The 15649-nt window shown below is 42.9% G+C and overlaps 4 protein-coding genes across 4 annotated transcripts; 3 read left to right on the forward strand and 1 right to left on the reverse strand.

The window, feature by feature from the left end:
• Positions 1-372: 372 nt before the first annotated feature.
• On the forward strand, positions 373-5524 carry BDBG_07410 (uncharacterized protein). Its single transcript, XM_002621962.2, has 3 exons — positions 373-550; positions 660-1902; positions 2220-5524. The coding sequence occupies exons 2-3, from the start codon at positions 1798-1800 to the stop codon at positions 3921-3923; spliced, it is 1809 nt and encodes a 602-aa protein (XP_002622008.1). The 5' UTR covers positions 373-550; positions 660-1797; the 3' UTR covers positions 3924-5524.
• A 457-nt stretch (positions 5525-5981) lies between these two features.
• Positions 5982-10043, forward strand: BDBG_07411 (benzoate 4-monooxygenase cytochrome P450; the record flags this gene model as incomplete). Its single annotated transcript, XM_031723078.1, has 9 exons — positions 5982-6249; positions 6318-6865; positions 7027-7296; positions 7378-7403; positions 7471-7566; positions 7660-7815; positions 7944-9007; positions 9183-9281; positions 9443-10043. The coding sequence occupies 7 exons, from the start codon at positions 5982-5984 to the stop codon at positions 8116-8118; spliced, it is 1539 nt and encodes a 512-aa protein (XP_031580160.1). The 3' UTR covers positions 8119-9007; positions 9183-9281; positions 9443-10043.
• On the reverse strand, positions 8836-11596 carry BDBG_07413 (uncharacterized protein). Its single transcript, XM_002621965.2, has one exon. It carries the CDS (start codon positions 11573-11575, stop codon positions 10112-10114), a length of 1464 nt encoding a protein of 487 aa, XP_002622011.1. The 5' UTR covers positions 11576-11596; the 3' UTR covers positions 8836-10111.
• A 141-nt stretch (positions 11597-11737) lies between these two features.
• On the forward strand, positions 11738-12451 carry BDBG_17609 (uncharacterized protein). The gene has a single exon (XM_031725291.1). It carries the CDS (start codon positions 11825-11827, stop codon positions 12293-12295), a length of 471 nt encoding a protein of 156 aa, XP_031580161.1. The 5' UTR covers positions 11738-11824; the 3' UTR covers positions 12296-12451.
• The last annotated feature ends 3198 nt before the right edge of the window (positions 12452-15649 follow it).

A 15649-nucleotide genomic window follows, 5' to 3' on the forward strand; every position in this document is an offset into this window, starting at 1 on the left:
AGGTATCTTCTCTATGCGATTCTCATATAAAAGATACCTATTTATATTTTTACCAACATGAATATATACTTCCAAGTATATTTCAACTATTTTTTTTTAAAGCATAGCAGATTTCAAGGTTGAAGAATGACAAGTTTTTATTATAAAAAAATTATAAAACACTTGAAAAATGGTACATAATGATGATGAAGATATTCATGGTTTTCAATAAGTACCTTTTGTATGAGTTTCTCATACAAAAGTTACGTTTTTCTTTATGGTGATATTTGCTGGGGCGCACTCACTAATGAGAGGTAGTTAGTGGGTTGTGCTTGGCACGGTTAGTGGCAAGATACCTAGGGAGTTGCAGACACACCCACTGGACAGCTAGGGAGCAGGCCGGATATGAAGAATCCCAGCAGCTGAGCCAATCACATTAGCCCCTGACGATCTTTGGTGGCCTCGAGGAATAAGGATAGGATAGTGAGGAGAGAGAGCTAGGGAGAATATAATCTATACAGTACCCGGTGGTTTGAACGGCAAATGGGTATATAGGTAATCATTAGGAAGGGTAATCCGCACATATGACCACGGGTGTACATATCATGCATGCTGAGCGATAATAATATACATACATATAACTGTGGAGTAACTAACCAACGGTTTGTTCTGATGTTCAGCTTCGAAGGCTCCAACTTGTTTAAATAACCAGCGGGAGCACAATCATTCCGAGGGCGATGGCAGGGCTACAGGCCACTAACCGCTGTAACAAGCCCACATCTGGTGGTCCCGTCTGGCTCTTCGCAGTTAGCCCTTGGAGCATGGGCGGTTTAGTGAGCAAAACCCCCAACCCAACCAACGATGATGGTGTTATTTAACCAACAACAAACCAAGGAACAACCAAGCACTCACGCTTTTCGACTCTCCAGCTTGGGGACGGACCGCAGCCACCTTTGTTTTTTCCTGCGCAAAACCAGTTCTCTTCTCCCTCTTCTTCCTTCTTCTTCTTCTCTGCTTGCTTTGTATTATTATTTGTATGTACAGTTTCTGGGCACGTCACTCTTTTTGTGCCTAGTAGTGCTCTGTTTCTTCCGACCCTGGTCCACTCGTTGCCTCCTTTTAGTTGTTACTATTCTTGTAGTTAGTTCTGCCACCCAAAAGGAAAAACATCAACCTCCTCCCTCGCTCTCACTCCCTCCTCCCCTTCAATCTATCTTCTTCCATACCTCACTCTCCCCCCAACGCTCACACTGGGCTGTGCAGCTCAGTAGAGTGCTGCATTTAATTTAATTCTCCTACATGGGCCGTACTGAGACGATCGTTTTACCCTTTCCTTTCCTTTAATCGCTGATCTATTGCCCAATTCGCGTTTTCCCACGCCGTTCAAGAACTGCCATCTTCTTGTCAACACCAAAGCCGCCCCCCCCCCCGGGGCCGCCGACAGAGCTGCTCTTTCCGACCTTGATATCCTCCGCACTCCTTCTCTCGACTTTTCCTGTGAAATTTCGAGTGTACCGGCTACATCGTTTTATCGACTACCATAACCCCACCTCCTCCTCTCGTCCCTCCACACGGCTTTGTTTTGTGTTACAATCCCGGCCTCCTCGCGATTTGTCTGGCCAAATCCACCACAGAGCCCGGCTTTAATGGAATCTAGTGTGCTCTACAGGCCGGAGTGGATTGACCGATAAAAACCAACGAAAAAGACAGAAAGAGGAGAGAAGAACAGGAGGGAACCCTAAAGAAAAGGAGTAGATCTTTCTGGCTCATTCCAGAACGGATTCGTTGCACAATAGAAATAGAATAGGGCTTGCTGGCATGGCAGAAGCTGCTGCAACGCATTCTGTAGATGCTCTGCCATCGCCAAGCAGCGTCAATGGAAAAGAGCAGCCATGGGATTTCTCCGTCCCAATCAGCCAAGATGTACGTGTGACACTGTCCCCTCTCAATTGTTTCTTGTCTCTGCCCGTTTTTAATCTCTGTCTCATGCCTCAATGAGTGCTTAATTACGCCTGTTCTGGTGTGCATGGTTTGTATGGCGTGCTGTGACTCCCTGTCTCTCCGGCTCCCTTCCAGCCTCGCCGCGGCCGAAGAAACCATTCAGATGAGCTGACATAGGTTGAAAAATATACATCATTCCTCTTCTACCTTGATCTGCTCCCTTTTTATATATGTCTTCCTCCATTACGTCAAGTTTGGTTCTTGTGGAAAATACCCCTTTGCTAATTATATCCCAACAGCCCCAGCAGCAAAATGCACATGTCTCAACTGCCTCTAAGCCACGAACTTCCAACGATTCGACCGCCACATACTCAAGGTCTAGTCAGCGGCATAATCAACCACCTCTAGTCAACGGAACCACGCGGTCTCGGAACTCATCACGGTCCGGCTCCAGACAGGGCGACACGGGCTATCTACTGCACAGTCGAGTAGATGCGCTGGGAAAGCGGGAACCAACACTAAGTCGAACGGGCAGTGAGGTAGATAGCCTTTTGGATTTATATGGTCGAGACTCAGCCAATAGGAGTGCCGTGAGCGTGATGGAATCGGAGGAAAAAAAAGCTGACAGTGTTGGCTTCGGTAACGAGGATTTGGACAGCGCTAATTGGATCCATCGGGACAAATTGGCTAAAATTGAGAGTGAGGAATTACAACAATTTGGCATCCAGCTCCACCAGAGACAGGTTCGTGCCGGAAGCAAGTCGAGCAGCAGACGAGGCAGGAGCCATGATTCCCATAGCAATGCCACCAATGGGACGATGGAGATGGGCGAGCAGTGGCCCGGGATGCGCGAAGAAAAACGGCAGCGGATCACATCCCCTGTGCCAGTTGAGTATGAGGAACAAGAAGAGCCGGATAACAACGAACCGGTCGTCTTTGATGACCCCCGCTTACCTGAAGAAATCGCTGCAGATCCGTACGAGGAGGGAAAAAACGCTTCCCAAGTATATCGCCAAGCTGTTGGACTCAGGAAAAGCGCTTCCAAAATACCGGTTCTTGCGACGAGTCCTCATCCCATCCCAGTAGAACATTTAGAACGTGAAGTCCCCTTAAATCGCGCACGAAACAACACGCTTGGGAGCGGAGATGATGACAGCATTTCATATGCAAAAACCCGCAAGATCAGCGATCCTCTACCGAACGCAACTGATAACACTCCTGAGCCAGAAGCGCAACCGCAACCGCAGCAGCAACCGGACCGGCAACCACGACCTCAAGCGCAATCGCAGACGTCAGCTAATTCAACACCTCCCGCGAGTCGACCCACCAGTGGCATCATCACTTTTCCACCGCAAAACTCTCCTCCAAAACCGAAAGCAACTTCTCGACAAACAAGTACCGCCCGTAAAACATCCAATCTACCGAATTCTCGCAAGTCATCGACATCGAAACCCAAGGCGACGGCAAGTAGCAGCAACAGCGCCAGCGGTGCATCCAATCCGCGTCCGTCTACCAGATCTGGGGACGACCGTCCCCGGACAGCAGTTAACCGTCCGGAGGGAGATCCGCCGTGGTTGGCGACCATGTATAAGCCCGACCCGCGCCTGCCACCAGACCAACAAATTCTCCCCACCCACGCGAAACGACTCCAACAGGAACAGTGGGAACGAGAAGGCAGAGTTCCGTCCACATATGACCGGGATTTCGCACCTTTGGCTATTAATGAAATTGATAAACCCACTCTTCCCAGTCTAGATACCGAAAAGGCTCGGGAAAGTAATACCGCTTCGTCCCTGTGGCCACCAACGCCGACGCCGAAATCTCCGGACAACAACAATCGCCCCAGCACAGGCGGGACGGACCACGGTGGTTACAAAACTATACCAACAGTGCAATCCTCCATATCCCCGAAACCATCGCAAATCTCAAAACCAAAACCGCAGCCACCACCTGCGGATGACCCTCCAGTGAAGAAGGGCTGTGGCTGTTGCATTGTCATGTAAATGGATCCTTATTTAACAATAACAACAGCGGGGTTCTCCACGAAATGCTCAGATGACATACTTTCTGATTAAGATGCAGCCAAACGAAAAAATGAATAAAGGGAATTAATACAAGAAATCCTCCACAAAATCCCTCTCCGGACTTGGGCAACATTTCTTGCAACAAACTTCCCGCCAGCTGATTAACTTTCCTCAATCCGTGTCAACTCCCCGCCGCCTTCGCCACCTTACCTTATTCTTATCTTCTTTTTACCTTCTTGAAATATTGTGTTAGTTATTTATTTCGAGAACTTTGTACTGTACATTCAAATATACAAGGTGGTCAGGGGCTCATATTACCCCTCCCTCCTTGAGTTTTCCTTGTGTTTCTATTTTTTGAAAGCTTATCTCATCCGTAGCCCATCGGCGTTTATTTTCTATTGTTTCATTCTGTTTTCCTAGCTCTGTCCTTGCGGTTGGTTTGGCTTGCTTTTTTTAATCCTTTCTTGGCCCCTTTATTTTACTTTGAGCAAGCCGTTGAACTTTTTCGTCGGCTGTTTATCTCTCTTTCTTTTCTCCTTTTCCCTTCTTCTCGCTGTGTATTCTCACGAATTTTACGATATCTTCCTTTCTAATTGTTAAATTATATTCCCTTTCTTTTTAAGTGGCTTCTTTCTCTTATTTCCTTTCCTGGTGCTTTTTTTCTCTTTTGTGTTTTCCTTATTTTCCCCGCGTCCTGTTCTCGTCCTTCCTGCGACTTTTCCTTCAACTAAAATATTGCGGACGTCCTTTCCTTATCTTTTCTATCTTATCGAATTTGGTGTCATGTACTTTTGAGACTGCAAACTTTCTTGTCGCTGCCCCTGCCATCCAGCTTTGCTCTTTTCCATTTTTTTTTCCATTGATTATTTCTACTTACCTTCGACCTATGTACTTCCTCTTGTTATGCAAGCTACTTTTACAATCGACAACAGTCACAAACCAACAATAACCCGCCCCTACAGAGATATTTCCGGGAATGGTTGTTCTAGCTATCTCTCATTCTCAAATCTCTCTCAAATCTTATCCTGCTCTGGTACATAAAATCCTTCCGGGCCTATATTATCGCCTATTCATATACCAATTGCCTCTTCCCGTTCCCACTCCCATCCCATTTCTCCCCCCCCTTCTCCTTTTCCATCGCAGAGACTTTAGCGGAATATTTACGGGGAAAAGGAGGGCGGGTAGGAATATATACATATAATATAAAACAGAATGGTCTCTCTTCTTTAAATCTCGTGTTAGAATTCTCTTTTTTCATACATTTTTACAACTAGTTGGTTTACTTATCATGCTATTTGGCTTGGTCTCGATCCCTGAACCTTCGATGCCTTTTTTTTTTCTTTCCTTTCCTTTTTCTATATAGTTTTAAGAATAGAGTAACTGAAGAAATAGAAGAGGGTGTCCCTGAAAATCGAGTAGGGTTGACGGTAGTCCCACCCCGCACTCCTATCTTTTGATATTTATTGACTTTAACGTTGACATATTACCCTCATGCACATAGAAAAGGCACTATACCGTCCATTATCCAAAGCCCCTGTAGTTCAGTTGCTCTTCAGGGGCATACAGATGAGATACCCGGGCTATGTACTATACATGTAGTTTGTTTTCTCAGCTACATAAGGTGTACATATATACAGCACATGCGCACATGCGTGTGTTTGGTCTGATTTGTGTGGGGATATCAATATGCGGGAGCATATCATATCACTTCCGTTCTTTTTGTCATCTTCCTTTGTTCGCTTTTTTCAATGTGTGCGGGATAGTTGTTCCTATTGTAACACCTCCCTCAGTGAGGAGACTTTTTGTAAATAAAGAAAGGTATGTCCATTTCCTCGTCCTTTTTTTCCCTCTTCTTATTCACTTTCTATGTCTATTGGCATTTTTTTATAGCTCTTCATACTAGTTATATTTATGATTTATTTATTAATTAAGTGAAGAGCTTCTCATCTAAAGTAGCAACCTAGGTACCCATATCCACCCCCCCTCCCCCCCCCCCTCCCCAGCCAGTTGCCCGAGCAGGAAAACCAACAAGGAAACATGACGATAATCCATTCAGAATTCCTACCTCCGCACCTCTACTACGCCTTTCCAACAACATGGCTATTTACCATCATCATCCTTATATCCGCCACTGCTGCCGTCTCATACATGGGAGCAGTCGTTATCTACCGCCTATACTTCCATCCGTTGTCACATATCCCCGGCCCGCGACTTGCAGCCGCAACGCACCTTTATAATTTCTACTATAATGGGATATGCAGCGGCAGGCTGTATCTGCAAATAGAGAAGTTGCATCGAATATATGGTAAGTAAGGCTAAACTCTTTATATATATATATATACATACCTTTTTTTATCTTTACACATCCGATAGGCCCTGTAATCCGCATCTCCCCAGCGGAAATCCACCTAAGCGATCCGGAAAACTACGACAGGATCTACCGCGACGGCAACGGTTATGCCAAACCCCATTCATTCTACAACACCTTCCTAAGAGGCAGTTTGAAAGTCTTCACAAAGCCCCAATTGGGAACTTGCCAGGCCAAACATGCCAACGCGGCTCCTCCCCTTTTCTCCCCCAGGCATGCCCCAGAGCTCGAGTCCATCATCCAAGCAAAGGCCGGGACTCTCGAGAGACGTATTCGAACCCGCCTGCGCAACGTAGGGAAGATAAACCTGCACTATGCCTTCCGTGCGATGTCGGTGGATATTGTTACCCAGTATGCATCTGATGGTAAGGGGTATGGGTTTCTGGGGAGGGAGGACTTTGGGAAGGAGTATTTTGTGCTTGCGAGGCAGGTGGCGAGGTTCGTGTGGGCGTTTCAGCAGTTTCCGACCTTGATGGGGTTGTTGGTGAGGGTGGTGCCGGTTCGGGGAGTTAGGGAGCTTACCCGGCTGCTTGAGCAGAGTGGGATGCGCAAGGTACGTATAAACATGTTTGCTGTATTGTTTTGTTGATATTGATTCTAGGGGCTTGGAGGGAGGTTCTGGTTCCTTCTGGTTTTTCCGACATTGAGTGTTAGTTCAGGGACGAATTACCGTTCGACTAATCATTATGCTTTTATACGGCATTTACTTTATAGGGGTGCTTCAACCCAACTCTCCTGGAGGTCGATGCCGTGGGCGGTCAAGACAACGAGGAGGGGAGGTCAGCTATCGGATATTCGAAAGCAGACGTATATGATGCTCTCGCCATCGTGTCGCATATGGCGGGAAACCCATTAACGATCACGGCGTACAATACCGTTGTGAACAAGGAGGTATATAGGATGTTGAAGACGGAATTGACAACTGCGTTTCCCGATCCGAAATCCGAACCTACTTTTGCGGAACTGGAGAAGTTGCCGTTTTTGGTTAGTAGCCTGAATCCTCAGATACTCTGCCATTTTTGAGAGGAGAGTGCTGACTTCTAGGTATTGTGCTGCATGGTGTAGACTGCTGTTATCAAGGAAGGCTTTCGGTTAGACTCCATTTTGCTTCCCTGAGCAAAATCCTAGCAAGTAATGAGACTCACTGGGCCACCACAGGTTATCATATGGAATGCTTGGGCGTCTTCCACGAGTCGTTCCAGAACCTGGCGCCGAATTCAATGGTTACAGAGTCCCCGCAGGTACAAGTTTGCAGTCAATCTTTTTCCCTCATCTTCCTATAAAGGAGCTGTGTACTGGACAGGGATTTTCCCAAATATCATTAACAAGTCCCCAGTCACTCGTTAGTATGAGTTCGTGGGTGATGCACCGCAACGAAGAACTCTTCCCAGAGCCTGATGAATTCGATCCTTCCAGATGGCTGGGCACCAGGGCAAGCAGTAAGAATTTAGAGCAGTATCTGGTGATGTTCTCGAAGGGCTCAGGACAATGCATGGGATTGCCGTATGTTTCCCAGCAGGATCAATTTACCCCCGCTCACTCCATGAAAAGGAAGAGGAAAAGGAAAAAAAAAAAGAAAAAAAAGAACAGAAAAGACTAATTATATGGTCCATCGCATCACTCAAAACCAGGCTTGCATATTGCGAAATGTACATCGCGCTGGCGAGGCTTTTTCGCCATTTCAACGACCTGACGATAGAGCCAAGAGGCCAGGAGGATCCAGGCTATGATGATTTCTTTACTCCTTATCACCGGCCTGGGAAGGAAATTTTTTGCTTTGCGGGATCAGGGTGCGACCAGCTGTGAGCAGGGTTGACTCAGGGATTGGTACGCGTAGAAAGATTTTTGACATGTTGGTCGTCGGCATAACCAGCAGCGTCCAAGGGTAACGTTATTATTCTGGGGAGCCTACAGGTAACTAAGGACTAGCCGACGGTTTACTATTTACGTAAGAAAGATGTAGGAACCTGAGTAATCGCAGTTGGCTTCAGTGGATGTCATTGGCTGGGGTAGCAGCTTCATACGCATTTGGAATCTTCTTAAATCATCTCTCAATTATTGCCAGCTTGGGCTCAACATAAATAATAATATAATACTGAGGATCTCGGCAGTGTAGAATGACGTCGGGGGAGAAACTCCGGAGCATGACAAATCCCCATCTTGCAGGCACATGACGGCCAGAGTGCTCCGCTCCTGTGCTGATAAGGTCGTCCAGACACGGAGAAATTGTTCAATTCCAGTTATCCAGACATTATTCATTTTTTCTTCTATTAGTAAAGTATCTCACCTTTTTTTTTTTTTTTTTTTTGAGAGTACAGAGTAGTAGTTCATAGTAACATTATAGAGGAAGGCAGCCTATGTTGCTGATTTCAGTGTTGTGCATATTTATTTAAATAGTTAAATAGCTGAATTCTGCCCAACTCTGCCTCCTCACCAGTGCTTATTTAGACAATCACCACGCAGCACAACAACATCACACCTGCCAACACACATCAGATCTTTCTTCTTCTACTACAAGCAAGCCTTTATTATTCTCCTTTCATCGCAAGTAACGAAGGCTCGTGGGCCTTCATCCAATTGCCCAACATAGCGTCCATTTTCCGCCGCTTTCTCGGGTCTCTCGCCGGCCCAAATCCCGCAACTATGTCTGCTGCAAAGTCCAAGGTTGAGCACATTATTGCCCAAAACAACGTCGGTATGTCTATATAAATCTGCTTGTGCCCTCCTAGCTCCTATAGGGATAGTTATATGAACACCAATTCCTCTTATTTTCACGCTCCTATGTGATATATCACTTATATAATCTACTGCAGAGTCAAATGGCTAATATCGAAAAATAAAATAAAAAATAAAATAAAACAAATAAACAGTCGTCTTCTCGAAATCCTACTGCCCCTACAGCAGTGCCACCAAGTCCCTTCTGAACGAACTAGGCATCCCGTATTACGCCCTTGAATTGGATGAAATCGGTTCGTACTCTTCAATACTTCCCGCTCTCACCCCTATACTACCCCCTGCGTCCTACAATTAGCTAGCTAGCCCTTTCCTTCCTATCTTACAATCGACAATCAATAAAAGAAAAGAAGAAAAGAAGCGATCACTATGTTAACACCTAAATTATACAAACCAGATGACGGCGCTGCCATTCAAGATGCCCTGGCAGCCCTCACCCACCAGCGCACCGTGCCCAACATCTTCATCGCTCAAAAGCATATTGGCGGCAACTCTGATATTCAGGCCCGCAAGAGTGAATTGTCGGCTCTCGTGAGCGCTGGGGCCGCTGCCAAAGCTTCCAAGGCGTGATTTTCTTCGAAGGTAGAGAGAGAAATGCCGCTGTAGAGTAGGTGGATAATGCGAGGTTTCCAGGGGGCCGTATAGATTGATGGTAGGCGGCTGGATGGTTTTCTTTTCTTTTTTTTTTTTTTGTCCTTGCTAGCTTTTACGTTTTGATATGGAACTCAGTTAATTCGGGGATTTGTTTTTGCTCTGGTTTTTGTAAATACCTTGAGCTGCTATGACTGTAATTAATGAAAAGAGATAAGACAAATCTCAATAGGCATTCTGCAGATAAGTAGAATAGTAATTGCATCTAGCTAGCAAAGATCGTCTAATTTTTACAGTGGTACAGAGGTTCAAAAAATATCAACAAGAAATAACTAACTATAATACACTGTTCTTAACCAAAAAAATTTTTGGCAAGAAGGAATGCCGAATTTTAATCCAAATCTACATAATAGTAGACAGGAATAGCACAAACAAATCTACTATTGTTACAGCTCGCACTTAATCATACCATCCATCATGCAACCCTTTGCTCGACAGTCCCGACCGGCCTCCCTACAATCCCCATGACACCATCAACCACACTATTCCTTGCCCCCTCGCTAGCCACTTTCTTCCCGGCCAGATACGCCATCCACAACAACCGGCTTACCCGCTCATCCTGCATCGAGCCCAGCCAAACCATCGGCTTCCCATTCTCAGGATCGAGCATCGTCTCCAGGCCCCCAACTTTATTCCGAAGCAGATACAGAATCTGGCCTTTGGGCACATTCTTCCTTGCCCCGCCACCAAACAGCGACTTAAAGTCATTAAGCGAGGTACCAAAGCTATCATCCTCAAACTCAGAAGTCACCACAGCACCGGCTGGTATCGCCGAGCCTTGCTTCGCTGCAACATCCTGCGCCCGTGCATTTGCACTCTGCGCCTGCGCCGTGATTGCACGTACCCATCCATCCCTCAGATGTAGTAAATCCGTATTTCTCGTAGGCACAATGCGTAGCGCGGTGCGGACCCCGGTGTCTCTGAGGATGTCGTTCCAGACCTCCTGTCCCTGCTCCGGGTCTAATAGCATCTGTTTTAGCGCCTCCCGCTCGCCGGGAACGAGTGAAGTGGCCACCACGGCGTTTCCATTGACTGCAGAGGAAGTTACGGGCGTCGCGGCTTGTTTGATGAGATGCTGTTGTAGAGCTGCGATGTCTGAGTTGGCGATGTAGAGACCCACGACGTAGACTTGGATGCTGAGGAAGGAGACGGAGCGGATGCCTAGGCCGAGTAAGGTGTATTCTTCCGTCTTGGTGTTAGGAGGGAAATCATCGCCTGCTCGTCCACCCGAGGGCAGGGCCTGAGGGGCATCGACAGGGAGTCTGATGGTTTTGGGGAAAGTAGGAATTGTGGAATTCTCCGTGGGAATTTGCTCTATGCCGTCGATTATTGTCGTTGTTTGGTTGTCTCCTAGGCCGGGTGGACCTTCAAGTTTGATAATCTTGCCTCTGTCATAGCCTCTATCTGATGAAGATGACGATTGTCCGTCCTTTTTATCGCTCTGAGCATTCTTCTCCAATCCTGATGTATTAATGATAGCATACATGCCAATTGCAGAGGCGACAATGCCCGCAGCACATAGGGCAATGCTGCGGTGATATCGTTGGACAGGGTTCGTGGGGTCCTGAGCGCCAGCTCTGCGTTGGGGGTTCACGGTAAACCGTGCCACGGGGCTTGGGCCCCCTGCGGATACATGGCGACGCTGCTGTTGCTGGGAATGGCGGAACGGTATGCGGGTTGACCGTTGTGTTTGACGGATGCATGGGATCGCGGAGCGACGGAATGGAGTATGGAGGGAAGAGGACGGTATATTCATCTTGGCGGCGTGTTGTACTAGCTGCTGATTGATGATATTTCGTATCGCAAGCTCAATTGAAGTCTTCCGTCGTTCCTCCACGCCGATGGCGGAATGCTTCGGCATTCCGCCGATTTTGGGCATCGATGATATAATCGGCCCCGTCCACTAACTAGCTATTGTGGCGGACATATTACTTGCGAAAACAGAATTTTCCCAGCCCCCCCTGAAAATTAGTAGCAAAACACCACCAAAAAATCAAAATATCCGCATTTCTCTAGAATCATTCAATATCATCCAATACATGTCTTTTTCAATCAAATATCATCCAAATACGCGTCTTTCTTACCTTTATCATCAAATCCACATATATCAATCAACCCTTTTTTCAATATGCCTCACAACGCCCGCCGTCCTGCTGCTTTGCAAGCCCGTACAAAGACTCCTACCCTGCACCTCAGTCTCCCCAAACTACCTGTTCCAGAAGTTCCGGATAATGGAGAGGATCTGGTCAATGATGAGATGGAGGAGCAGGTGAATGAGGAGGATATAGAGACTCAGTCTGAGGATCCTCAATATCCGCGAATCCCTACACCTGAGTCTGACATCTCATACAGATTGTATGAACAGGTGATTATCAATGAGATAAAGGATTCTGTCAAGATCAAATACCAGACTGTCTCAGCAAATGATTCAACTATCAGCTTCTTTCATATTCAATATACTGCAGAAAAGATGGCTGAGGAGTATATTACAAAGCAGATCTGTAAGGAGATGAAAGTTGTAGATTATACAGCTGTTATCACATCATACAAATGTGAATTTCAGGCCAACAAAATCACCATTAAGAAGGAGAAGGATTGAAAGAAGATAATTAATCTTTTGAAGAAGTTGTATAAGAAGAAGATAAGTGATCTTATCATTGAAGTCATCTCTTCTTTCAATCTTCTTGATATCTCAATACTATCTTTAAACACATCTGTAATACACAGTTCTGCAGCTTTTATTGAAGTGCCAGATTCACAATTAACAACTCAGGCATTGGCATCAAAAAGAGCTCTTGATGTTAAAGAAGACACAATCTCATCATTCTGTGATTCTCATCACTGTTCTGTCAAATTCTCTCAAATTCATGAAATATCTGATGATGAAAAGCCATCTATATATTCAAGAATCACAGTCATCAGTCAATAACTGAAGAAGATTTGAAATCAATGATCAAAGAAATGAGATTCTTTGCAGATTGAATGTGAGATAACTGCTCAGTAACATTGTCAAAAGATGAATTATTATAACTTTGAGCAGAGCACTTACTGAATAGTATATAATGATACTCATATTCAACTTCTGAGTAGTGAGATTGTAAGTTGAATAGATGATATTGAATGTAATAAAGCAATGATTAAGACTTCTTTAAGAAAGATGACAAAACAATTAATAAGTAGAAAGAAGAAGAAGAATCAGAAGAATGAATCTATAACTTCTATATTTAATTCTTCTATACAGATCTCTCAATTGTCAGCAGTTATATTTCCTTCTTCAGCTTCAGCAGCTTCAACTTCATCAAATATGACATTTTCAAGTGAGATAATCAATGTGATGATGATGAAATATATAATAAAAGAAATAGAAGAACTGAATTCACAATCTTATTATCATTCACATTCAGATCTGTTATCAAATCTTTCATTGAATTCTTTATTAAATCTGCTGTTGAATTCTTCATTGAATTCTTCATTGAATTCACTGTTAAATTCATCATCAAATCTGCTATCAAACTCTTCATCAATTTCACTGTTAACTTCATTAAATTCATCTTCAATTCAAAGCAGTTCAATATCTTAATTTAATGAATAAGCAGATTTATTCTTTGATGAATACTTTAAATAGTTAATAATCTGAAGATCTAATAAAGCTTCTGATTTATTAGATATCAAGTTCATTCTTCAGAAGAAAGGATTTGAATTGAATTATCTATGAATGTTGACAAGAAAACAGTTGCTTAATATAAATATTAAGAAGAGTATATTTCAAATTATAAGAGATGAATTAAAAAGTTCATTATAATAGACAAGATTGCAGGAATTTAAATCATCTCTATCAACTGCTTATAGTGATGAGAGTAGATCTTATACTACTTCAATCTCTAAATCTGTATTATAGTTGAATGAATTGCAATCTGAATCTTTCTGATTATTATAATACTATTCTATATAAGCAGATCTGAAATATTCTTTTATATCTTTTTCTCTTATAAAGTTCTCAACTGTATGATGTAAAAAAGCTTTAAAATCTTTATTAAACTGAGTATCTAACTGATCTCTATATCTTCTAATTTATTTCTTTAATGTGTGAAAAGACTTCTCTATAGAATTATAGTCAGATGAATATAATAATAAGAATAATAGTTCAATATCTGCATCTCTGCAAAGATTCTTCAATTCTTAAGATTAATGAGTATTGCAATTATTCATCACTAAGTAGTGATAACCTTGTTAACATTTGAGCAGTATCTGAATGTATACAAACTTATTAAATCTCTCTGTATTGTAGAACCTCTGATATATATTATAATTAATATATTCATTGACAGTTATTATGAGTAAGATTAATTATCTTTGAGATCATTTACAGAGTCTTCTAATGTGATTGTAATGTGGCGGAACTGAAGCAGTGACTAGTCAGCAGTGTTATGTAGAGATAGTTATTTAAGAAGCTGTATAAGTGAGCTTAACTATCTTGCTTAAATAGCAAGCTTGTAGGCTACAGAGTTATTGCAAGAATATCACAGATATAATACTTAGTATACTAAGAAGATTGTATGAGATATGCAGTAACTCTTGTATATATTTCTTTTATAGTAAAAGAAATGAATCACTGACTTCTTTTATAAGAAGTCAGTATCTAGCTATTCTATATAGACAATGAGTGAATATCTTCTCTCATTTCATAAGTAAGAATAGCTGGAGTGATATCTCAGCAGTGTCTTACTATCAAGAAAAAGTAATCTGCTGATCTTGTATAGAAGTGAGATTCTCATATTCATCAATCAGATCTTTCTATAATATATTCAAATAATATTATAGAGCAGTTGAAAATCAGTTCAAATGAGATAAAATTATTCACATAAAAGTGATGAGCTGTGTGAAACTGTAATAAGACCTTAACATAGCTGAGAGTATGATAATACTCTTCTCTTTAAGAGTATAGTCTCTATGCTCTTAAGATTACTGAATTAGAAATTATCTTTGTTATATAGCAACAGTTGTCAACTGATTAACAGTGTATATACTGTGTATAATATAAAGAAATAGATGAGTTTTTCTGTTGACTGTATAGATCTTTCTTTTCTCATCTTCATTCAAATTAAACATGTGATAAGTGAGTTTCTTATATATTAATTTAAAATGTGAAAAACATAGTTAATAAGTGACTTACAGATCTCTCAATATATTTCATTCTATATATAGAATTCTCTGCAAAAGTGATGTGTTTTTAGAGACAAAGTTAACAGTAGTGACAGAATTTCTTGAAAAGATCTCTCTCTCTTATAAAATATTTTTCTTTCTCTCTCTCAATCACAACAGTGAGTGTATAAGAGTATCATTCTTGAAGAACAATCAAGAACTTATTCTGATATTTTCTAGTGAGTAAACATCTTCATGATGTGGCAGTGACCTTCATAGCCACTAAGAAAGCCAGGTTGAAGGTGAAGACAGTGATATCAATAAGTCATGAGAGTATTACTTTCATTGTTACATCTTCTTCTTCTTCTACTTCTTTTACAGCTGTGGTAATAGTTGCTGTGCCTTGCAGTGAGATGTCATCTCTTCTGTCAGTCAGTTCATTTATATCTGATCTGTTCTCTGTCTCTCTCACTACTATTATAATACTGCCTCTCTTCTCAGTCAATACAGTGACATATAACCTCATGTGATTATTCAGAGAGGAACTCAGAGAGAGCTTGATTTCAGAAACAGTGACTTTAAGAAGCTCAATCTGTAGTTCCTCTCTCACAGCATATCTGAGCCCTGCTCAGAATGCTGCTGAGTTAAGTCTGCAGAATCTCACAGTTTCTTCATCTTCTCTCTGTAAGAAGGCTTCAGTGCAGTCTCTGATCAGTATCACTACTTATCTACACTGTGCTAAACAGCTGAAGAAGAGAAGGATTTTATACATCTGTCTCTTCTCTCACTCTCATTGTTTTCATTGTATCTG

The sequence above is a fragment of the Blastomyces gilchristii genome (genome assembly GCF_000003855.2).
Source record: "Blastomyces gilchristii SLH14081 genomic scaffold supercont1.19, whole genome shotgun sequence".
Lineage (NCBI taxonomy): Eukaryota > Fungi > Ascomycota > Eurotiomycetes > Onygenales > Ajellomycetaceae > Blastomyces > Blastomyces gilchristii.